The sequence below is a fragment of the Myxocyprinus asiaticus genome, chromosome 34 (assembly GCF_019703515.2).
Source record: "Myxocyprinus asiaticus isolate MX2 ecotype Aquarium Trade chromosome 34, UBuf_Myxa_2, whole genome shotgun sequence".
In the NCBI taxonomy this organism is placed as follows: domain Eukaryota; kingdom Metazoa; phylum Chordata; class Actinopteri; order Cypriniformes; family Catostomidae; genus Myxocyprinus; species Myxocyprinus asiaticus.
In genome coordinates, this window is record NC_059377.1 from 10158902 (window position 1) to 10183086 (window position 24185).

Consider the following 24185-nt stretch of genomic DNA (forward strand, 5'->3'; position numbering starts at 1 on the left):
ACCCATGTGTTACAACTACTAATGATGGTGTCCAAAGACCCTTTCAAGGCAAGTACGTCCACTCGGCGGCCATCTTTAGACCGTTCCCGAGCAGGCTGAGCAGCTATTTTCTATGTACACAAGCGGCATAAAAGAACAGCTCCTATCTTCTTGACCAGAATCTCCAAAACGGTTGTTCAAGATTATGATCAAATAACATATTTTAAATCAGCAGTAACAATTGACAACAGCTGTATCATACATTGCGCTTATGCTGCTCAGGTGACGCTTAAAAAAACCGCTATTTTCAGGCTGGTTCAGCTAATGCGCATGCGCGTTCTCGAGTCAATCAACTGTTTCTAAAAGCTGATTGGCTTTTTCTACCTGTAAGGCGGGACTTCTTTGTCTACAACCGCTGGGCGTTCCAATTTCTTCCATTCATTTTTATGGAAGTGGCCCATCTCTGCTAAATACTCTCTGCTGTGCCTCACACATGGTCTTACAGTAAGTGTGTAGCTGTTGATCTATGCACACGTGTAGTGGACAGCTACATGAGTTACATGAATTTGGTCCATTGAAACTGAAACACATTTTGAGGTAAGCTGTTTTGTGACTAATATAAACAAAATATTGCATGGATTGTTCATCAGTGTGATTTGGGTCTTGCATAATGCTTCGTGTAATTATTGCTGTAAGTTAAGTATGTACCAATTCTGGTGTATTGACTGTAGAGGTGCAGAAATCAAGTCATGGCAGGAAGGGGTCGTGGAAGAAGCCAGTTTACCTTCAATGTGGACGCTCTGGGTTTTGGGAGAGGAGACGCTTTACCCACAAGCTCACAAACACCTTCTCCTCTGTTTCCTGTAAGTATTTCAGCGTAATTACGAGTGTTATTACGTTGTAACTTTTATCCAGCAGTTTAACATCACGGCCAGGTCGTTATTACACATGTATTGTGCTATGAACGTCTTTATGTCGTTAAAAAAAAAAAAACAGCTTAAAAAAAAAAAAGTCAAGCCGGTTTCAGCCAGAGATCATATATTCGATATAACAATCTCCGTGCTTTTAATACTGGAGAGAGCGTGACGGTCAACTAGCGAATTACGACAGTAAACCACCGTTTGCGGATACCATACAAATTAATGGGAGAGCCGTAAACTAGCACAAAATTGTCCGTGTCTTCTCTTATAAAACAGCGACTTTCGTATTAACCTCAAAATGTAGTTCACCCCGAAAAGATTGTTTAGTAGTGTAAAACATGTTGAAAATGGGCGGACATACGGTCAATTGACTCAAATCATTAAGTAATTAACTGTTTCTTCACAAAAGCAGTTTATTCAGCGTCGGGGAGCATCTCTTCCATAGACGTCCATTTAAAAAATGTCCTCGTCTCCCCACCAGTAGAATGTCTGTGGGACCACTGCGTTACGCTGTTTCATGCTGAGCTTGTAGGCTCCTCTATGCAGAAGGGTTCTGTTTTAGATGGTCGGCCATCTGGTCGCCCAACCTAACCTGCTGACAAGTGTCAAATTAGACCAGTCTGACTAGTATAAACCAGCTTGGCCTTGTTTTTAAGCAAGGTTAATTGATGTTTTTGTGTGGTTATGTGAAGTACAGCGAAAAATTATTATATCATCACACAAAGCGTTGCACTGTGACAGTTTAATAAAAGTCAGTATACAGTATCAGACATCTGTGTCTTTGCTTCTAGTGACGTTTGTGTATTATCAGTTTAATAAAAGTCAGTATACAGTATCAGACATCTGTGTCTTTGCTTCTAGCCTATGCAGTTTCGTCCAGTGCCTCTGCATACAGGAGAAGAGGTGGAGTATATGCTTGCACTTAAACAAGAGTTGAGAGCCTCCAGTAAGAATCTGCCTTTCCACATCAGAGCAGCCCAAACAAAGAAAGGTGAGACGGGCTGGGGCAAAGGGAGGGTGCATAAAGAATGGCCAGTTTTGAGCACAAAGGATAAAGGCAGTGATAGTTAAAATGACTTAAATAATGAGGGCATGCAGTCTCTGTATTTGCATTTGAACTACGGGCAGTCGACTGAAATATTCAAGGCAGCCGATGGCCCATCAGGCGTTGATGGTTGAAGATCATGACTGAACTGCTTTTTTCTTCTTTTTTAGATGTTGCTCGTTACTCTGATAAATATCAAAATGGAGAGCCAAAGAACAACATCATTGAATGGAGTCCAGGTGAGAAGTGGAAATTGCCTTTTCTTTTTGTCAATTTTAAAGGTGCACTCAGTTTTTTTTTACTTTTATTAAAAGGTTTAACTCCTAAAGGCATGAATGTAATTTTGCAATATATGTAGGAATCATGAGCACTCACATTAAATTGAAGACTCCAGTCATATCGGTAACCTTATAAAAGCTGTTTTATTCTACATGGAGAGGGTCCACACATGGGGGCTGCCATGTTAGAATCACATGACCAGCCGAATACTACTCACTTAATCTCAGTAACCGTCCTGTTATTTGACACTTTCACTCGTGGATTAAATTAATCACTATGACTGTGTATAGTGAATTTCTACAATGACATCTGAAACTTAAAAATATTGTGGTGATGCTGCATCCACACAACTAGGTGTCAGTGTAAGTCCAAGTCTACTGCCATATTGACCAGTGCAACATAAACAAAAAATCACTGAGTGCACCTTTGACCATACAAATAACCTTAAAAATGTCCTTCTGTAATTGCCGAAAAATGTATGGGTATTTAATATATGTGATATTTGCCGTATATACGGTATATACTGTACACCTTTTTCAGTACTGACAGGATCAAAGGAGGATGTATATATAGGATTTCTTAAAAAAAAAAAAAAAAAAAAATATATATATATATATATATATATATATATATATATATATATATATATATATATATATTATTATTATTATTATTATTTTTATTTATTTATTTATTTTAAAGAAAATTATTTAATTTTAATGATTCAATTTGGGATTTTTATTTATTTATATATAAATCTATTTTTAGGATTTTATGCATTCTGGCATTATTTCTGTGACAAATTATTACACCCCCCACTTTCTCATTATTTCAAAGCAAAAAAATAAATTTATAAAATACAAGTGTGAGTATAAATAATGAGTACATCAGATGTTACAATTATGTATACAATGTATCATATGTTTTCGCATTACAGTAATGAGAATTTGTGGGGAAAATGTTATGTAAATTTGGCTTTATTGTTATGTAAATAATTTCAGAAAGCCAAAAAAAAATAAATCTTAGAGGTCCTAAAATAGGCTGTATTTCTTTATGGAAAAAATAATGTTTTTTTTTTTGTGTGTGTGTGTGTGTGTGTGTGTGTGTGTGTGTGTGTGGATCTTTTGGTGAGATATGACATGTACATTTTATTTTATGCATAATGAGTAGGGCTGCACGATTTGCCCAAAAAGTCATATTGTGATTATTTCAAAAAGTATTTGTGATTACAACAAAATACTAGTAAGTGATTACTTTTGACCACAATTTGGTAATGTTTTGCCCATGCTCATGCTCCAATTTAATCGCTGCTCTTTGCGGTTTAATATATCGCGATTAATTGTGCAGCCCTAGTAATGCCTTTTCCAGAAATGTATCACCAAGTCTCTCTTTTCTCTGTTCTCTTTTCCAGACTGGAGTCGACTGCCTAAAGAGCTTTGCATTAAAGTACGAAAACCCCGGAAACCAAGTGAGAGAAACTCTTTTATTATTTTTACTAATGCTTAAAGGTTCAAAGTCTTGATATTAATTTAAATGCTACCTAAAATATGTTTTTTGTAAACTATGTTTTTCAGTATTTTTTCTCTAATTTATTATGTTACAGGTGCCAAACCACAACTCAAGCAAAGACCAAAAATATCTGTGGGCAAAGAAGAGGTTCTCAAAACACTAGAGGTAGAAAATCTTCTTGTTCTATGTCACTTGCTCGAACTGATTCTTTGAGATAATGCTGCTAGTTGTTACATCTTAACTACACTTTGACACTCCAATATATCAGAAAAATATACGAACTGAAAGGCTTTTTAAATGAAAGGCAAGATATCCAAAAGCTGTTCTAAATAACCTTGAAAATTGAAAGCTTGTAAATACAGTTTTGGTTCGTGGATCTCCTGACCTCCAGTTTTATGCTCAAATTGATTGTCTGTATATGTAGTACATATTATTAATCATAATATTGTGAAATGACATACAGACTCTGGAGAAGAAAGAGCAGGAGCAGCATTCTGAGGAAGAGGATGAGGAGAAGAAGAAACAGAACAATGAGGAGGAGGAGCTGGACGGGGATGAAGATTATGATGAGGAAGAGCTTGAAGATGTAAGGAGAAAAACATTTTGTCAGATCATCATAATTTTCTAGAGACATCTTACAATCTTTTGTCAGCTTTGCTTATTTTCAAAATATGTCAGAATCAGAAGTAGTCTAAAATTCCAAGCAATGGTCAAATTGCAGTGTTTTTAACAGCACAATATCTGTGTTGTTTTTCAGGAGACTGACTACATCATGTCTTACTTTGACAACGGAGAAGATTTAGGAGCAGATAGTGATGACAATATGGATGAAGCCGTCTACTAATGATTTTAAGATACATTTTATGTAAGGTTTTTGTCATTAGGGATGGCAATTTGAAATGAATGAGTTCTGGAGTACCAAGCTATGAGGTTCAACATACCAAAAAACAAGGAGAGGACGCATGCGAACAAGAAGTGTCTTAATTCAAGCACATTCTCTGTCCTAACTGTCACATATTGAATCAAGCCATGACAAGTGACTGACTTCAGTTTCATTGCTAATACTATTGAGACACAGATGCTGCTACTGAGATGTTGAGTTCATCTTTTTGTGCTGTGATTTCTACGCTGCTTGACATAAACTGCAAAAGTGATCAACATACACTACTGGTCAAAAGTTTTGAAACACTTGACTGAAATGTTTCTCATGATTTTAAAAATCTTTTGATCTGAAGGCGTATGCTTAAATGTTTGAAATCAGTTTTGTAGATAAAAATATAATTGTGCCACCATATTAATTTATTTCATAACAAAACTAAAATTGTATTTAAAAAAAATTTTTTTTTGAAATTGATGACTTGGAACAAATAATAAAGAAAAGCAGCCAATAAGTGCCCAACATAGATGGGAACTCCTTCAGTACTGTTTAAAAAGCATCCCAGGGTGATACCTCAAGAAGTTGGTTGAGAAAATGTCAAGAGTTCATGTCTGCAAATTCTAGGCAAAGGGTGACTACTTTGAAGATGCTAAAATATAACACAGTTTTGATTTATTTTGGATTTTGTTTAGTCACAACATAATTCCCATAGTTCCATTGATGTTATTCCATAGTTTTGATGACTTTACTATTATTCTAAAATGTGAAAAATACAATTATAATAAAGAATGAGTAAGTGTTTCAAAACTTTTGACCAGTAGTGAACATGCTGCTGCTTTTCTGGCTGTGTGCTGTAATGTTACTGAAACAACCAAGACAATCTCATTGAGTACTTTTATATTAAGAAAAATATATTGGCTCAAATGGACCAGCTTTAAAAAAAGGAAAGAGGTCATCATTCCTGTTTGTGCAGGAGAGGACACTATAAAACATTTTAGTTTGTGTATTTAGTGCACCACTCGTTTACACCTGATAATGTCTAGATTTGTGAATTACTGCTGTTTAAGACTATTTTAAATGGTTTTAGACTAATTTAAACCTTTAAGTTTTTTTGAGCGTTCCTTGTGTGTAAATGTTATTTAAAGTAATAATTCACCCAAAAGTGAATCATTTTGCCATTATTTACTGATAAGGGAAGATCATCAGTGAATAAAGACATACATTTCAGTCCTGCAGTGCAATAGGCAGGGTTGGGAGGGTTACTTTTGAAATGTATTCAACTACAGATTACAGAATACATGCTGTAAAATGTAATTTGAAACGTATTCCGTTAGATTACACAAGGTCAGTAACATATTCTAAATACTTTGGATTACTTCTTCAGCACTGGTAGATTTTTTCACTTGTTTTTACTATAAACAAGTGAATAAAGTAAGAAAATACACTTCACTGTAAAAATACATTCTTTGAAAAAAAACTTATGCAGTTTTGCTGCTCAACTAAACTTATTTGTTTTTAAGGATTTTTAGATATTTTTACAGAAAAACAATGTTTAAATTCTCATTAATACCATTTTTGCAGTTAGGATTAGGTTAGACTAAATATTAAATGAAACAAATGACAATAAAATGCAAAGTAATCTCTTCAGTAATCAAAATACTTTTTGAATGTAACTATATTCTAATGACCATTGGAATACAGTTACTAATATTTAGTATTTTACATACGTAATCCTGTTACATGTATTCCGTTACTCCCCAACACTGGCAATAGACCGTATCAAAGTCTTTCTAGCAAGTCAGTCCACTGTCGGCCATCTTTGGAACGCTCTCGGGACGCTATTTCCAGTCATGCCAGTGCAGCTCCTATCGACTTGAATGGGGGAACGCTTGGTCAAGATTACGATCAAAGAACATATTTCAAATAAGCAATAAAATCTGACAATACTGGAATCATAAATTGTGATGCTTTACCTCATATTTCACTAAAAAACTATTTTCCCAGCTTGTATAGCTAATGCACATGCACATTCTAGAGTTGATTGACAGGTGATGTCTGTCTCTAAAAGGTGATTGGCTCTTTTACCTGTAAGGCGGGACTTCCTTATCTACATCAGTTGACAGTTGGGCACTCAGAGCTCCTTTGTTGAGCGTTCCAATTTCTCCCATTTATTTGAAAAGAAGTGGCCCATCTCTGCTAAATATTCTCTGACCTTATTCGCAGCAGCGCCATCTTTGATTTTTGACAGGAATGACAACGAGGCTGTGAGGGACAGACGTACAGTCTCTTCAATGGGTTTAAGTTGTTTAAGTGTTTTTGGATCATTCTGCTTACAAAACATTAAAAAATATCTTTCCAGAAAGTTTCAGTAGACAAAAACCTCCAGACAACATGAGCTTTGGAAAATTAGATGATGAATTTGGAGTTTTCTGATAGTTTTATACAATAAAAAAGGACTTGCAACTGGCTGTCACCCATGCGACACCCAAGACAATAGTTGAATCATACTGTTCATGTGTTACACTTGCTATAGTTTACTTCAGTGTTGATTCTACGTCAGCTAGCAATGTCAAATGTAAATCAAATCAATCACTGTAACATCAGTGCCACGTTGAGTAAGTAATAACAAGTATAATATGTATGTGTACACGCATATGGGATACTGATAATTCACCATTGTTGATAATTCATTGTTGCATGGAAAATCAACATGATATAGTGATTATTTGTATGAATACAGTAGTCATTTCTCTTGTAATAAACAAAGAAATAGATATCCTGTGATAGTAAACTTAAATAGATATGAAATAATCATAAAAAATATAATTTATGGAAGTGCGGGGAAGAAACTACACTCTTATATACCTCAGGCCTCTAGAGACCCTATACACTTTTTGTACTTAAACCATTATAAAAAAAAAAAAAAGTGTTGCAATTTTGACTTTTTTTCCCCCCTAAATAAGAGATAGACTGAGGAATACTAAAGAGGTCTGGGCACAACTCCAAAAAATGAGGTTCAGGGGGTGGAATGAGGTCCTGGGTCTCTAAAGACCCAATATATGCGTTTTAGAGTTAATGCTGTGTTTATATACTTTTTGGACCTTTAAAGTTCTGGCCACCATTCACTTGTATTGTATGGACCTACAGAGCTGAAATATTCTTCTAAAAATCTTCATTTGTGTTCAGAAGAAGAAAGTAAGTCATACACATCTGGGATGGCATGGGGGTGAGTAAATGATGAGATAATATTCATTTTTGGGTGAACTATCCCTTTTTTAATTCCGTATGATTCCATTCCATAGTAACTATAAACAGTCGTAAACAGAAAGACCTAAGTTAACTTATTATTTTGTGCTCTACAAAAAATAATCATTGCATATGGGTAACCTTTGGAACATGAGAACTGCATGAGGTTGAGTAAACTTTTTCAAATATTTTTCATCACGTTTACACCAGACAGCCAGCAGGTGGCGAGCTTACTCTTCAGTGTATAAAGTGCAGGCAAACCACGAGCTCTTAATAAGTCACCTGATTATGGAACATTTTACATCCACATATTTTTCTGTGTTTGCACTGTACTGTACAAAGCAACGTTAAATGTAATCATTAGTGCTTTATTTTCACAGCTGAACGTGGTGGACACCTCAGGAAGTATATATGCATGTACGACGCATGAGTATTTCTGACTTTACCAGATATTTTACTGAATTTTTGTCAGCCACCTGTTTTTTCTTTCTGAGGACTTTGCAGTGACGGCCCTGGGGTGTGCTGCCTGAGATGTCTACGTGTAGTCAGGCATACATCAAAAAAACAATCTCTAGCCATCCATCTGGTTTTACTGTGTTGTTTGTGCTCTGTGTGCTCAGCAGATCAGAGATCAAGGTTGAGGTTGACACAACAACTTCCTGGAAAATATCAGCTCCTTTCTAACACTAAACACAATTCACAAAGTGTCAAACCAGATTTCAAGGCCCTATTTGCAGAATGGGCAAAATGTCATATCCAGAATCTAAAAATTATACATTACCTATAAACCTATATGCATGCATTTGTTAAGCATATGAGTATACAGTGTCCCCAAACAATATTTTGATACTTTTGGACAATTAGATCACACTCTAACATTTATGAATTTCACTGCATTATATGGCATTAGTTGCACTGAACAACATATTGTTTTATTAAGTGTCCAAAGAATTAGTCGGGCCTCTGCATATCGATATACATATGCTAAAATTCATCCAGTTCTGCAATGTTGATTATAACACCCATCCATCATTTGATAAGGGAAAATTAGTCCAAGCTTCAAGCAGTGTAAAACAGCACCAGCTTAGATCTTTCATGCATTGTAGCACGTACAATAGCTCCTGCAAGCACCGTCTGCACACACCTACAGTGCTACAAGTCTTGCATGTGGCATTTTCCATCAGGGCCTGCGAAAAACATGTTATACAACACTTGCCGTGCACTGTGCAGGACAACGTTGTGGAAGTTAAATCATCAGACAGGAGAAAAATTAGAAATGTCACCTCAGGGTATCTGTCCCCTTACCTGCGAGGTGACCTTAAACACAACCAAGATATAAACATTTGCCACAACCTAGAAGAGTCTGAGGAAAGACCTTGTTTAATTTTTGGAACGTTTTTGTACCAGCATGTGACTTTGTTGAATAAACAGATATGGAATATTGCTAATAGCAAAGCTGAAGAAAATATGTACAAAGGTGAAGTAAAATGCATACAGCCATGAACTCAAATTAAAGGTGATTTTAAAATTGTGAGAAAACACATAGAAATAATCACAAGCCAGAGTGTTAACATCTGTCTGTCCATTGAGGATCTCAAGGGAGAGACATTTGTGCACAAACAAGTATAATCTTTTAAATGTATAAACCTCTGCTGCATATTTTAGCTGCCATCTGTAATTTTCAAGCCCAAATTTAAAAGTTCACCTTACACACATACAGTAGACTAACTGCAAAATATTGGTCATTTTACAGAAAAAAAAAAAAAAAGAAAAAAGTAAAGATTCCACTAATTCATAAATAATAGTGTATGTTTACAATCTTATGATGAACATATTTGTTTTTTTTTTTTAAATAATAAAATATTTTTTTGTTGTCCTATATTTAAAAGCCTGTCATTCAGGCTCTGTTTGCTCTATCTCCCTGCAAAAAGCATTAGTTCATTCTACTAGATGGCAGCAAGTACTAGGAAATATAAATTTTCCTCTATCACCTTCCATCACAATATACAGATCTGAAATGCAGGTGGCACTCTAATGCAGCTGAGCACTCAACTAAATGTTCGTATATGTAGGCATTCAGTCCATTTTGTGATCCAACACACCTTCCCTAATGTTTCATCGAATATCTCGGCCTCTGAGTGGACTAGAAGCTTAATCTAGGTGTCGTTGTTTATCATGCTTTTTTTCTGCTGGATTTACCCAAGCAAACTAATTTGAAAGAAAATAGCCAAAGGTAAGAGCTGATATAGAATTTGTGGCTATATGGGGCTTACAGAAACAGTGATCGGCGCAGACGTGAGATGTTTGTCTTTGTTGTCTTAAAAGATCATAATTAACTTAGTAATTCTTTTAATAATCATTCGAACTTTGGTGTTGTGGCAACAAACATTCCCGAGATCGAGAGCTTTCATTTGATAAATGTCTTGACTATTTTAGCGCAATTTGAAAAACATTTATATTCACATCACTACCACAAGGTGGAGCTCATTTGTGACGCAGAGGTTTTCAGGTCTTATCTTGTCATTTTATGTAACATAAATGCAAAGTGATGGAGTTCTGTAAAAAAAATTAAGCTTTCAAATGGTACCACATTAGACTTAATTATGTATCCAGACACGTTTACATTTTAAATGTAAACTTATTACACTCTCCTGGCCCCACCCACAGACCTGCCAGCTAGTTTAAGGGTTTAATAAAGGATTGGCACCTGAAATAAAAAATTTGCCCAGCAATCTTTATCAAATGATTTTTAGAAAATCCTGAAGTATTCATGAATGACTGTAAAGATCACAGAAAAGGCACTGAAATTCACTGGACAAAAAGTAGGTTAACATTGAATACTGGGTCAAGATTATGCATTCTTCATTGTATGTTTTAAATATCAACATTAAAGTTAACATTAAACAACAATTCATATATTTTATCATGAAAGTCTCTTTGCAAGTCTCTTTTTTAGGCCCAAATGTTCAGTTCATTATATCTGCACATTTTAACATTTGCCCACATGCATGGGCATTTAGGACGTGGTGCTGTACTATGCATAGGAACCTCCTGTTGCTTAAACTACACTAGGCATGTGTCAGTGCCAGGCAGGAGGCTGTGAATTTACAGCTTTGGACAGCTCCCATATATTTAACAGGCATTTATTCTGTCAGCAAGCTTAATATTGCGGATCCCCCAAAATATGTCTCAGTATGCCATGCATGGCACTTGAATATTTAATTACATTTCATGAGCACACTTAAAGGCTTTGACAAGTAAACTTTAAAAAGTTTATTTTTCAGTAGATTGGAGAACGAGTCATTATTTGTTTATGTAGAACATTTTGTTATATAATTAGTAACATAGCATGTTGACAACACATGTGTGAGCTGAGATTATTTGTGTGACTTCCTCTTCCACAGAGGACATTGCTATGAACACATTGTGCCTTTTTGGTGAGACAGAGAGAATGCTGTGTACACCCACGAGCAGAACAAAGCTAATGCACGTATCGCAGCAAGAATAACTAATTTTTGCTGAGTCCAGCTCACATAGGATCTGACTGGTTTGATGTTGACCTTGTTCATACATTTGCTTTTCTTTTTTCTTAAGTGAGTTTTGGGTGGTTGGAGATGAGATGGCTGGTGGACATCAGTTGTGTGGGTGCCCCGTGCCGCCCCAGGCAAGATGCCACCCAGGGCGTCTGCCCATGTCGCCCCTGACTGTCAGACTATGTAATATCTGTTGTTATAGGTAGGTTAAATTAAATATAAACAAACACACCTCTTAAAGTGTAGATCTTTGCAGATATTTTGCAGATTAATTGCTCATATTTTTACTCTATGTGAGTTTTTTGCATCTTTATATCTGCAGTGTTTTAATTCCTTCCCCAGATTATTCTTCAGAAAAACTGAAAAGCCCAATGCTTTGACAAGTGCTGTTTCTGCAATCCTTTAAACAAAATAAGCCTCAAAGTCTCAAATAGCCCAAAAGTAATATTGTTCATGACTTATTTTCTGCATTTTTATCAGGCATGAGCATTATTCAGCAAGCCACACTTCTGCTCCCATACATTGCGGTATGAATAAATTATGCAAATGGTGTGTACTGTTCACAGTTTTACTGTTTGCCGATTTTATTTATGCTGCTGTAATTGTATTTGTTGTAACTTGCAGTTATTTGTCATTTTGTGATTATTCAGAGCTCAACTCACACTTAATGGTTGTCACCATTATTGTGATTTGTATGTCAGTTCCACATGAAATATGGAGTTCATACGCTCTTATGGATATGAGTTTTGATGTGTAAATAATTTCAAAATAAAAGCCATTGAATTTACTTACCTTGCAGAGTTTATTGAATTTTTGTTTTGTTAAGGGGTCCGCGTGGGTATGTTAGAGCCAAGGGAGGCCGTACAGTCATCTTGCAGCTTCTCCGTGTCTTCCTTTCTTTCTGCTAGAGGTTAAGCCGATTAGTTGGTCTGCTTTGTCACTTTGTCATCACCTGACATTTTTGCCTTGAGGCCACTTCTGAGGAATTTCAATATATCACATGCATTAGCTTCAGGGCAGCATGCCAAAAAATTCAAGTACTCCTCGCTGCAGACTGTAGCGTGATGACGTAGTGCATCTAATCCCATGCATATTGGATTTTAGTGACGTAGTGGATGTTTTAATGCGCATGTGTATTCACATTTTAATGTTTTGTTTTATAACTGTAGTGTACTTAACGGTAATTAATACAGTATATATACATATAACACACATTTATATCTTAGGGCTGCACAATTAATACAAATAAAATCACGGTATGACATTGTGCGATTATTTAACCGCAAAGGGCTACGACAATTAAATTAAATTAATAAATAAATCAAGCTGATCACTTCAAAGTCTATGCACGCTGCATATTACAGTGTATTCAGAGCGGTTCTGTGCTCCACAACTCCATCTCATGCTCAAAGTAACAGATGCGCTCCATTCGGTTCTGTGTGCTGAGTGTGTCATTTTTAAAGCGCTCCAGATTCATTTTAAATTCACTTTTGCATACTTCCAAGTATGTTTGACCACTGCATGTTAATATAAAATACAAATAATTCACCCCATGGCATTTATGTACAGTGGAGGAGATGTTAAAACGAGGAGCATATTATAGGAGTTTATTGCTTAATTTATATATTTGTTTTCTGTGGGTGAAGAGGAAAAACAAGGAAAAGTAATTTACAAAATCCATGGTTATGACCATTTTTAAAGCTAAGCAATATTATACAATATTATAGTGTAATACTTTAATACTAAGTAATAATTTACACAGTGTAACGCATAAAAACCAAAACATCCACTACATCACCAAAATCGAATACGCAGAGGATTAGATCCACTACATCATTGCGCTACAGTCTGCAGCAAGGACCCTCTCAAAAAATTAGGTCAGGAAAGGAGATTTAGAGAACCATGCTGCTCTGTGTCAATCCTGTTAGCAAAACTATAAAGCCCTGTTCACACAGTCAGCAATTCACAGCAACAAAGTGACCTGATCTCCTTTATTTTCAATGAGAGTTGACGACACAGGCGACAGCGAGCATTGGCGACACGATGTGGGTGTGCTGATCTTCGGCAGCAACTACTAATGGGAGTAAAGATTGTGTAGCTCATAGATTCCATCTCCTGATTACACAGGAAGTCTACATGTTGCTACCAAATGTTCCAGTACCATGAAATTGACCCTACTCTTCCAAGTTACTGACAAGTGCCATGTCCTATCAGACATTATTGCATCAATTCAAGTTTGTTTACCTCTAGCTCGAATTATATTGTGTTGCCTCAGCAGTCTCAAAGACCCAGGTTCTTGTCCTGTTTTGAAACAAGGAAGTAACTGTCTTTACATAATCAATGACAATCTCGATTTGGAGATTGCATTTCTCCTCTAAGACTACATTTTCACTCCACTGATGGTTAGGTTTAGGATTGGGGTGTGGAGTTGGTAGTAGAGTTAATAAAATATGCGTTCCTCTGTACTGTATTACATCATTTGCAATGAACAATGAGTACAGCTCACTTTTGGCACCAACCCATACATTCAAGTAGGTATAGCTGAAGGCCGGAGACCTCTAAATGGGAGTGGAATGGGTTAGTTCAGAAGGGGCGAGGTAGCTCCAAAAGGGGGTTGCGCCAACTCCAAAAGGGAGTTTCCACTCCCATTTAGAGGTCACTTCCACTCACGGTTAGGGTTAGGGATTCTGATGTTGAGATTCAAAAGAGAGAACCTTTGGCTCTTTATCTGTTCTGCAGTGTTAAAAACATCAAACATTAGTTTAAAGAATATATCTTGCACATGCATAATGATCAGCCCAAATCACTCATGTTAGATCAAGATCTGACCACATAAAAGCTTCTCACAGTCACTCTGAATGGGATGTGATTCAGTCCTGCAATCTAATATTAGAAGCTACATTAATGACAAACTGTCAACACTTGTGGCTTCATTCACTGGTCCTTAATGAGTTGTTGACAAGCCCTGGTAGTCAGTCAGTGTCATGATTTATCACAGTCGTGCTGTCAGCAAGAACAGCCAATGCTGTGGGTAACTAAGCTCACACAGTGGTGAAATAAATCAATGCAGGAGGGAAGTTTAAGTTTGCGCATTTAGTTTAAGTCTAACCAAATGCAATTATTTGGTACTGTTTTTGTTATTATGGGTGGTGAGTAATTTTATCCTGAGGTCATCCTCCACATTATTAAAACATTTAAGCAATGCAGCTTTAATTAAGATCCTGGAAAGACAAAGACATCAGTGAGAAAAGCTGATATAATGTGCAGCCTAATGCCCTTGATTACGTCTATATTTTATTCGCCTGTTTAGTCTAAGGTCTGCTGATTTCTCTTCAGTGTACTAATCAGAGAGGTCTAAGCAAACAACAGCCACTTCTTCTTGCTTTCACGTGGTTGCCCATCTTTTATAATTGTTATTGTTGTACTTATTAAACATGAAAGAATTATTCTACAATATCATCATTTCATGTTATGACCAGCTGACTGTGCATTATCCCTTATTTAGATTGTAACCAAACAGTCATATACCAGACAGTTTTAAGCAATGTTATTTACTGCACTATTATTACAGATGGATCCCCGCTGGTGCAACCAGGGGTTTGAACCAATAACTGTATAGTTACCAGCTCAAATCTCCACTGTGCTGTTCCACTCCTACAGCCTCTAAGGTTTAAACATGCCAATTTTAATTTTAATATTTGGATCCACTTTCAAAAATGAGCCACCTCTACTGAAAAGCAGGGCTAAATAATAGACCATCCTCCTGTTTCTATGTTTGACATAATGACAATCTACACAAGCCTCTTTTTTCCCCTTTATTTAGAAATGTCATACTGCATGTTGACAAAAAGAATAAATGACAAATGATTGTTTTTTCAACCAGTAACAAGCATAAACTGGTTACTTTGTTCATAAAAAGCATGGTCTCTTATTGGTTTTCATTTTGCTGATGATGACACAAATCGGGCAACACATGCCTGCATCTAGTCTTCAATTCACTCCAAATGCATTATTGCATTTTCATTTGATTATGATATATTTATCAATACTTTGAACACTTTCATTAATCTGTATGAAGTTGAGCAAAATATTTCTTACCAAAGGCACAAACATTAATTTGATTAAATTCAAATATATTTAAAAACTTGCAGGACCTCTACATGAACAAGAACATCCTATGGGATTCACAAGTGGGACAACAACTTACTCTACAAAGCCACTTCATCTTTGGGCCTTCGTTTAAGCTTGGCCAAAGGAGGCAAGCGTTCTGCTTGTTATTTTGTGAAATAATGCTTAGTTTTTAGTTGTCTGTATTTATGAATAAATCCAAGCTGTAAAGGTTTCCTGTTTCAAAACTTTAAATCTTTGGAAAGCAGCATGATCTCAAGGTGTACTTGTACAAGAAGGATATGTTGGAACACAGACACTGGGCTTAGGTTCAGTAAGCATTGAGTTCTTCCTGGCTTGTCCTCTGCCATTTGTTTTTAAGCACTTTTGCAAAATCCCTCACCTTATCATAACATATTATAATTTCCCAGCATTTTGGGACTGCAGTGGTTTGGAGAAAGAGTGGATTTTTATAACTTGAGCTGGACCCAATTGAGAAGGCTGTAAGGAGCCAAAACCAGAGACTACCCTTGTTGAGCAGATAAAGGAGAGCACCTTGGTCATTGTGTTTTTGAGGACTTTTGCAAAATGCATGTGTCAAGGGCCTCATCTACCTGTGTTAATGGAATAGTGGTGAACATAAAGGCTATATTTATGAACTTCTTGGAATTTTCCATCTGTGCTGGGAGACAAAACATGATTAATTTTTTCATGGGCCCCTTTCAGCTGGTATTTGAACCCAAGTCAACTGCAAAAAGGTTGCCCATGAACAATAAAATCCATGTTATGTCTCCCAGCACATGAAAAACACCAGGAAGTTAATAAATACTTTATACAATTTTTTAAATTATAGAACTGATACTTCAGTGGAATCTCCTCAAATTGTGATTATTTGGATCCTGGAAGGGAACTTTATGAATCTGGCTGCACCTAATTAGACTGGTCCTTTGATTAAAATCAGGCTGGGTGGAGCATGCACTAGAGATCACCCTTGTTGAGCATTATGGTGTAGTAGAGGGAGAGAACTGGCCATAAGAAGGAAATCTTGTTCTGGAATCGAACCCAAGTCATCCACGTGACAGGTGAAATTATTGTCCCCTCTACTAATGAGGAATTTAAAATGCCATGTCATGTTTGGACCTTCATTTAATATCGGCCAAAGGAGGCATGCGTTCTGCAGATATGTTGTTATGTTAAGCAGTTTTTATTCATCTGGTGTTGTGAATTCATCCAATCTGTGAGGGTTTCCCGTTTCACAACTTCATTTCTTTTGTAAGCACCTCACATTATTGGGAGGACTTTTCTCATACAAGAAGTATATGTGGGAATGCAGACTAAAACTGCTGTATGATTGCAAGGTTTAGCTAGTGTTAAAGGGAGCACTTCTCTGAAATAAGATGGCTGGGCATTAGTTTCATATGGCTACCTCTATACAAGCATTTAGTTCTTCCAGGTTTTCCCTGGACATTATGTTTTTGAGTACTTAAATAGTCTGGGACTATATCGACCTGCTTTGGTGGTATAGTGTTGAGCATAGTAGACTTCCAAGCATTTGAGCTTGGTTAGATTCCCGGCCAATGCATTGTCTTTGGATCAAGCTGTACCTTTAACTTCTTTAAGCAGGGCAAGTTGTTTAGCTGCCCTAAAGAATGAACCCTTCCCATCTCAGAACTGTACCCTGGAGGAGATACTAACAAGAAATGGTGTCTGAAAGAGCGTCCCAAAGCGAAACAGCAACTTATGTAAACATCCTCCCTATTTGCAAGAATTTTAATATAAGAGCTAATTACTGTGCAGAAATTATCAACAGACACGTCAATGAATCTGAGGAATTGTTGATCAATTCAATGAAGAATTAAAATATTTGTATGTGTACTAAGCTTGATTTAGACATATTTTTCACATACAAAATGTGCATCCCAAAACACACACCTGTGCACTATTTTACGTAATTTTGTCAGGTGTAAGTATTGCGTCAAGTATAAATATTGTGAGTAGTATGTTAACACTAAAAGGCATCAAAAAGAAGTGTACTATGAGTACCCAGATGATGCACTTTTTCTACCTTCAAAACGGAGTGCGTAATGTTGGACACTTCATGCACTCAGCGCTCGTGGCTTGCCATGCATAGCAAAAGGGGCGGAGTTACCTGGCCGTGTTGCTGATCTGATAAAAGAATTGTAAATAATGAAGAATGTAGAAACTAGTGAAACATCAGTGAAGACAGAATCTTACAAATGTGAGTTGAATGATTTACCATCACCCCATGTGTGTGAATATGAATATGTACGAATATGTAAGTGTTGAACTAAGGTTGGCTAATGCGCTAAAGCTAGTGGCAACACATCACGTGTGTTTGAAACATCACTTCCATCAGCTGTTAAACAGCGAATGCTTCTGTGTAATAGACATTTCATTTGGGATGACACTACACTTTAAAATTCATACACTACATGGCTGAGTGCATAGTGTATAATGTAAGTGCATAGTGTATAGTGTGACATTTGGGACGTTAATGTTGTGTTGACACCAATAATCTTTGTTTGGTCCTCAATACTATTGGGCACAGCGTATCACACTATCACATGCTATTAGCCGATTCTTGAAAAAGCTAAAGCTAAAGTTAGTTCCTCCAGCCTTGTCCTCAGCCATTGTGTTTTTAAACACTTTAGCAGAATGCAATGGCTTAATCCTAACTTTAAGTATGAGCAGTAGTAAAAGTGATTCTGCAAACACCACTAATAAGTATCTGTTACTAATTGACTGTGTAAAACATGGGTCATGTTTTTAGTGCAGTAGAAAATGACATGCTATATCTGCAGACAAGTATGTTTGGCAAAGCTTTGCACATGCTGTGGTGTTTATTATTTTAGTTGAAGATTTGCATGGTTTAATTAACTGGCCTGTTTATTGGAATAACAATAACAGTAAGTATCAGTATCAGATCAAGGCTGGGGAGGAAACAAGAATTGTAAAGCAACCAAACAGAGGAAGCACATTGCAATACATTACCTTCCATATTAGAACAATTGAGAGGCTGGTTTTTGACCTGGTATGAATACGGAATGTTCCTCTAGTGTGTGGAAACAGGAAATGGGTAGTTGCCAAGTCAGCTCTCCTGTTAGGGAGGAGTTTGAGAGGGTGTCTGAAAAACCAAACCAAAGGGGCAACTAAAGGTAAAGTTTTAGGAATCAATCATTGGTCGACCCACATTGGTTGACCACTTATCTGGATATTGGTGGGGACAATGCGTTAACCTTAATGTCTGTGGTGCATAAGGAACTGCTGAGTTCATAAGTGCTGGGGATGTAGGTTTACTTGTTATTTCTGGCAAATTAGGCAGGGAAAGTAAATTCAAGCAGTCTACGAGCAATATGTGATAATGCAGCATATGATGTGATTTAAGTCTTATTAAGCAGAGGGGGGAATTCATAACTGTTAGCACTTTCCAAAGTCAGCACTTTACACCATCTTGTTCCTAAAGTTTAAATAAAACTATATGTTTAAATGTGCAAGGAGAACCAAAATGTGGAAGATGTGGAAAAATCAAACACAGAAACAGGAAAAATGCCCAGCAATGAAATCTACATGCAATAAATGTAAAAGAATGTGTCACAGTAAGAGAAGTGACAGAGACTGTTGCCAAGAAACCATATTTCCTGGGTGCTTTTCCACTGGAGTAACACCAGTCAAATTTAAAATTGATACTGGTGCTGATGCAAACATCATGTGAAGAAAATTTCAGCATGTTAAATTCTGAGAGAGTGTTAGAGCAGTCAAATGTTACATTGTGTAGTCCTGGAGGTCAACTGCATTGCTTGGGGAAGTTTCAAGCATGCACAACATATAAAGGAAATTTGTACACGTTCCCATTGTATGTCATCCGTGAACAAAGTGTGAACAATTTGCTAAGCTGAGCCACAGCATCCTCAATGGGGCTAGTCAAATGCAATGGAGAAGTTCACAATGCATTTGGTGAGCATGGAATTCTTAAAACAGAGCCAGTTAAAATCCAGCAGAAGGAGAATGCTCAGCTATATCTGGTGCACACAGCGCACAGAGTTCCCCTGCCACTCATACAAAAGGTAAAGGAGGACTGAACTCTACAAGGGCTTGATGGAGAATCTGTGTACATGGATGATATATTGGTGTATGGAGACACCTTAGAACAGCATGACCAGCGCCTCACAAAGGTATTGGAGATGCTTGAGTCTGCTGGATTGAGGTTAAACCTTGAAAAGTGTTTGCTGAGACAAAGCCAGCTCCACTTCCTTGGTAACCATATTGACAAATCAGATGTGAGACCTGATCCTGAAAATGTCAAAGCAGTCCTTGAGCTCTCATCTCCACACAATGTTCAAGAATTAAAACGTGTTCTTGTGAACTGCTGAGGTCGACAACTGTGTGAACGTGGGCCCATCCTCAGGAGGAGGCGTTTCAGCACATCAAAGACATCCTTTCCACTGTCTTGGCTCTACCAACCGCTGTTTCAGCTGACGCAAGCAGTTGTGGCATAGATGGCGTGTTGGTACAGTTGCATGTTGGAGACTGGAAACCGGTGGTGTATTGCTCACGTAGTCTATCTGAAGCTGAGATCAGATATGCCCAGATTGAAAAAGAATGTCTGGTGAGCGTTTGGGCTTGTGAAAAGTTCAAAAAGTACCTGATTGGCCTTAAGAACTTCAAACTAGTGGCATCATAAACCTCTAGTGCCTCTCATGAATAAAAAAGACTTGGACAATGTTCTGTTGTGTTGTCAGAGACTACTTATGAGGCTTATGAGATTCAAACTGACCACAGAATATGCTCCAGGCAAGACTTTGTTGGTGGCTGATACCCCAAAGTTCCCTTGCCTGTAAGGAAAATGACACAACACTCACTCAGATGTTGGGTGTTATATTGCGGCTGTTGTTGATGGCATACCCGCAAGCCCACCAAGACTCGAGGCCATCAGGGAAGCTACAGCGGCTGACAACAATTTGCAAACTGTGCTGAAGTATATCCAGTCAAGATGTCCGAATTATGTAGGTGATGTTCCAGCTGCAGTTAGACAGTTTTCCCCTTTCAAGAATGAGTTGTCAGAGCACAATGGAATAGTGACCAGAGGAAGTTCATTTCAGATGTTTTGAGAGCAGATATTCTTATCAGAATAAATGATGGACATCAAGGTCAGACAACCCTTACAAAATTGAACTGCAGTTAAACTGTAGTCTGATTGCAGTATTACTGCAATCTATGTAGTAAAAAATGCAGTTTTGTGTAGTACAATGATTTTGTACTGCACAATGACAAATTGTTCTGCACTTACAATTCCTTTTAACTGCAGTACTGATATAGTGCACTACAGTACAATTGCAGGTCACTGTAGTACTACTACAGTTCAGTGAAGTATATCTGCATTCCACACTGGTATACCTGCAGTATAGTGCACAGCAATAGCAGTGAAGTGAAGTACAATTTAAATACAATGCAGTACAGCTGTAGTTTGTGTAGTTCACCTGCAGTTCCATGCAGCTAAACAGCTGTACTGCAGTATAAATGGAGCTTCAATTGCAAATGCAGTTTTCACACTGAACAAAACTACAGTTCTAAAGCATCTAAACGCATGCGATTAATTCACAATGTTTGACACATTGTTTATTTTTTTAACGTGATTATCGTAATTATCAATTTTACATTAGATTCTGGCATTCTATTCTATTCTGTGTGAGATCTATCTAAACACTAGTTGTAATAGGGCAAAACCTTTGCGATGTAACTGGGGGGACCTTACACAGAGATGCACACACCACAAACAAACAAACAGCATCAAACTGATGGAGAAAGGACCTCTTAATGGTAATTTTTTGTACAAAACAAACACAGATGCAGCAAACAAAAGACTCATTCACATGACTCGTGGAGTGAAGCAGCCAGCATTTCCTCGGCGCCTCGTTGCGTTTCTGTCTTACCAAACTATTTGGATAAAGTATGATTATGAGGGCAGTAGTAGTGCTAAAAGCAAAACAAAGCCCTATTTGGATGGTCAGAGTGATGTCTGTGAAACAAAATTTGCATGTCTCCTCTGAGATAAAACTCATGCTTTCGGGTAAAAATTAATTCACGGTGGGTGAGATCGGTCATCCCACGAACCCGGAAGTTTGCTTCTCATGTGGTTAGTCGCATGTATTGTTTGTAATATTTGTATTAGAGAGTATACAGTTTAGTTGACTTGTTGGTTAGTTCTCCCACTAGTCAACGCATTGGGTTGGTGCCTACTAGTCAAGGATCACATTAATTAATTTGCTCTTGTTCCATATGGTAATAGCAAGAGGAATATCCGTTAGTCCACAAACTGCGTTCTGTGTATTTTGTGAAAATACATTTTCAAATACATTTTCTATTTTTCTTCTATGTAAAAGCTCCCACTCAGTGTGGTGGAGTGGGAATGTAACTTGATTAATGTGAATAATTTCCAACATATCTACACATGCACATATACATCTTGACAAATAAGACGTATATACTGTATATAATGTCATATTTCAGCATTTTCAAAATCTGTGATTAACTAATCATCACAATCATTCAGTTAAATATTTTAAACAACATTGCCAATGATGGGTGTTCTTTACATTACAGTACTGTAGTAAAGTGGTCATGTACTGTTTTGTGCACTGCATGTACTGTATCACATGTTCATGACACTTGGTCTGATAATTTGTGAAAAAGGATGCCTTTAACTTTTTCATGTTTTTAACTTTTTCATGTTTAACTTTTTCCAATTTTTTCATGTTTATTTTATACTTTTATATTTGCTAGTGAATGTTTAATTTGAAGTATAGCGTTGCTGATGCTCAGGTGTCTTAATGGCCAGACACATCTTTAAAAGCTTTTAAACCTTATTAAACATTTGAATGTCAATACATTGCTGATTGCTAATAACCCACATTGTGTTTGCAGTCACTGGTCAAGTTTTGAAGAATTTACGGAAGTACGGCACATGTATTAGTTGTAGGAGTGCAGAGTGCAGTTCTAGAGAACAACAGTTGAACTGCAGTACAAGTGTAGTAATTTAGACACAATATTCCTGCAGTTTTCAGTATTGCAGTACAAGCATGGTAATTTGGATGCAGTATTCCTGCAGTTTTCAGCACTGCAGTACAAGTGTGGTAATTTGGATGCAGTATTCCTGCAGTTTTCAGCACTGCAGTACAAGTGTGGTAATTTGGATGCAGTATTCCTGCAGTTTTCAGCACTGCAGTACAAGTGTGGTAATTTGGACGCAGCATTCCTGCAGTTTTCAGCACTGCAGTACAAGTGTGGTAATTTGGACACAGTATTCCAGCAGTTTTCAGTACTGCAGTACAAGTGTGGTAATTTAGACGGAGTATTCCTGCAGTTTTCAGTACTGCAGTAAAAGTGTGGTAATACTGCTTCCAATTTACCACACTTGTACTACAGTTAAAAAACTGCAGTTATTTTATTAAGGGAAAGTGTAGGGAGTGGTCCAACACATCAGTATGGTGGCCTGGCATCTTGTCTGAAATCAAACAAAAGGTTCAGTGCTGTCAAATATGACTTATGGTTAAACGAACACAGCAAAAGGACCTCTCATCTCAACTCCTCTCCCAGACAGGCCTTGGAAAACACTTGCCATTGACCTGTGTGAGCATGACAAGCACACTTACCTTGTTGTGTCAGACTATTTCTCGCGAATCCTTGAGATACTTCACATGTCAACAACTACTGCCTCAGCAGTAGTGTTAAAACTGAAAGCACTTTTTGCGAGATTTGGCTGCCCTGACAAAAGTGTTTCGGACAATTGCCCTCAATTTGTAAGCTCTATTTACATGCTGTACATGTGTTGAATGTTTTTCAGTACTAAAGAGATGTGTTTAAGGTATACTTTAATGTTAATGTAAAAAAAAGTTAAAAAGGGAGATGTAATGAGTGTATGCCTTTAAGAGAACGTAAATATATTGTTAGTTCATTACACTTCAGGCAGGAGTGTGTTTGGCTGTCCTCCTTGAGAATAAAACGTTTCTCTGTTGCTCTGTTCAGACAAGTGGCATTTATTGAAGATCATTACAACATTTAATTTTGCACTGTGAACTCCCGCAGGCAAAATGTAGACATCTCAATTGGAATCTGCATGAATAGGGATTTCGGTGGTGAAGAATTTCTCTAAGCAGACTGTGTAATCTGCGTATAAGAAGCGGCGGCCTGGGTGAGGGCCATTTTCCCACACCTTTGTCTCTCCTACTAGAGACGAATCCTCTTTCACCCTTAAGCACCAAGACTTTCTCGCTTGATGTCACTAGTCTCTGTACTGAATGTTGCTAGTGGGCATTCCTGCTGTTGGTCGCACAAATGTTATTGATGGGCAGCACAACTGGCCATGGCTTTTGAAAATCTGATTACAAGTGAGATACATTGCCGGTAAAAAGAGGATATCATTCTACTATTATAAGGAATCAGTTTTCTTGCTGCTAAAAAAATAAACATTCTGAAAGGGAGAGTGTTTTTACATTAACTACATTGCATTAACATAACTATTGCATCTTATCATGATCAAGATGAAAAAACTATCAATGTGTGAATCAAACTCACTCAAAATACCAACAATTTCTGACAAGCTTTTCCATGCATAATTTTTTTAATTATATACATGTGGTTCCAGTCAAATCATATAGAACAATGAAATTGCT

The 24185-nt window shown here is 37.1% G+C and overlaps 1 protein-coding gene across 3 annotated transcripts in view; it reads left to right on the plus strand.

Annotated features, from left to right (window-relative positions):
- Window positions 1–435: 435 nt before the first annotated feature.
- The window catches only part of LOC127425669 (DNA-directed RNA polymerase III subunit RPC7-like), a 307967-nt gene continuing 284217 nt past the window's right edge, over window positions 436–24185 (plus strand). The window contains exons 1-8 of one of the 3 annotated variants that reach the window (XM_051671872.1): window positions 436–576; window positions 711–842; window positions 1761–1890; window positions 2115–2183; window positions 3635–3691; window positions 3827–3897; window positions 4196–4318; window positions 4490–6553. In XM_051671872.1, coding sequence (XP_051527832.1) covers window positions 729–842; window positions 1761–1890; window positions 2115–2183; window positions 3635–3691; window positions 3827–3897; window positions 4196–4318; window positions 4490–4576 — 651 coding nt within the window. In that variant the 5' untranslated portion in view covers window positions 436–576; window positions 711–728 and the 3' untranslated portion in view covers window positions 4577–6553. Of the gene's footprint in view, window positions 577–710; window positions 843–1760; window positions 1891–2114; window positions 2184–3634; window positions 3692–3826; window positions 3898–4195; window positions 4319–4489; window positions 6554–24185 lie in introns of those variants that run through there. The other 2 variants (XR_007894648.1, XM_051671870.1) reach the window with 2 other exon arrangements.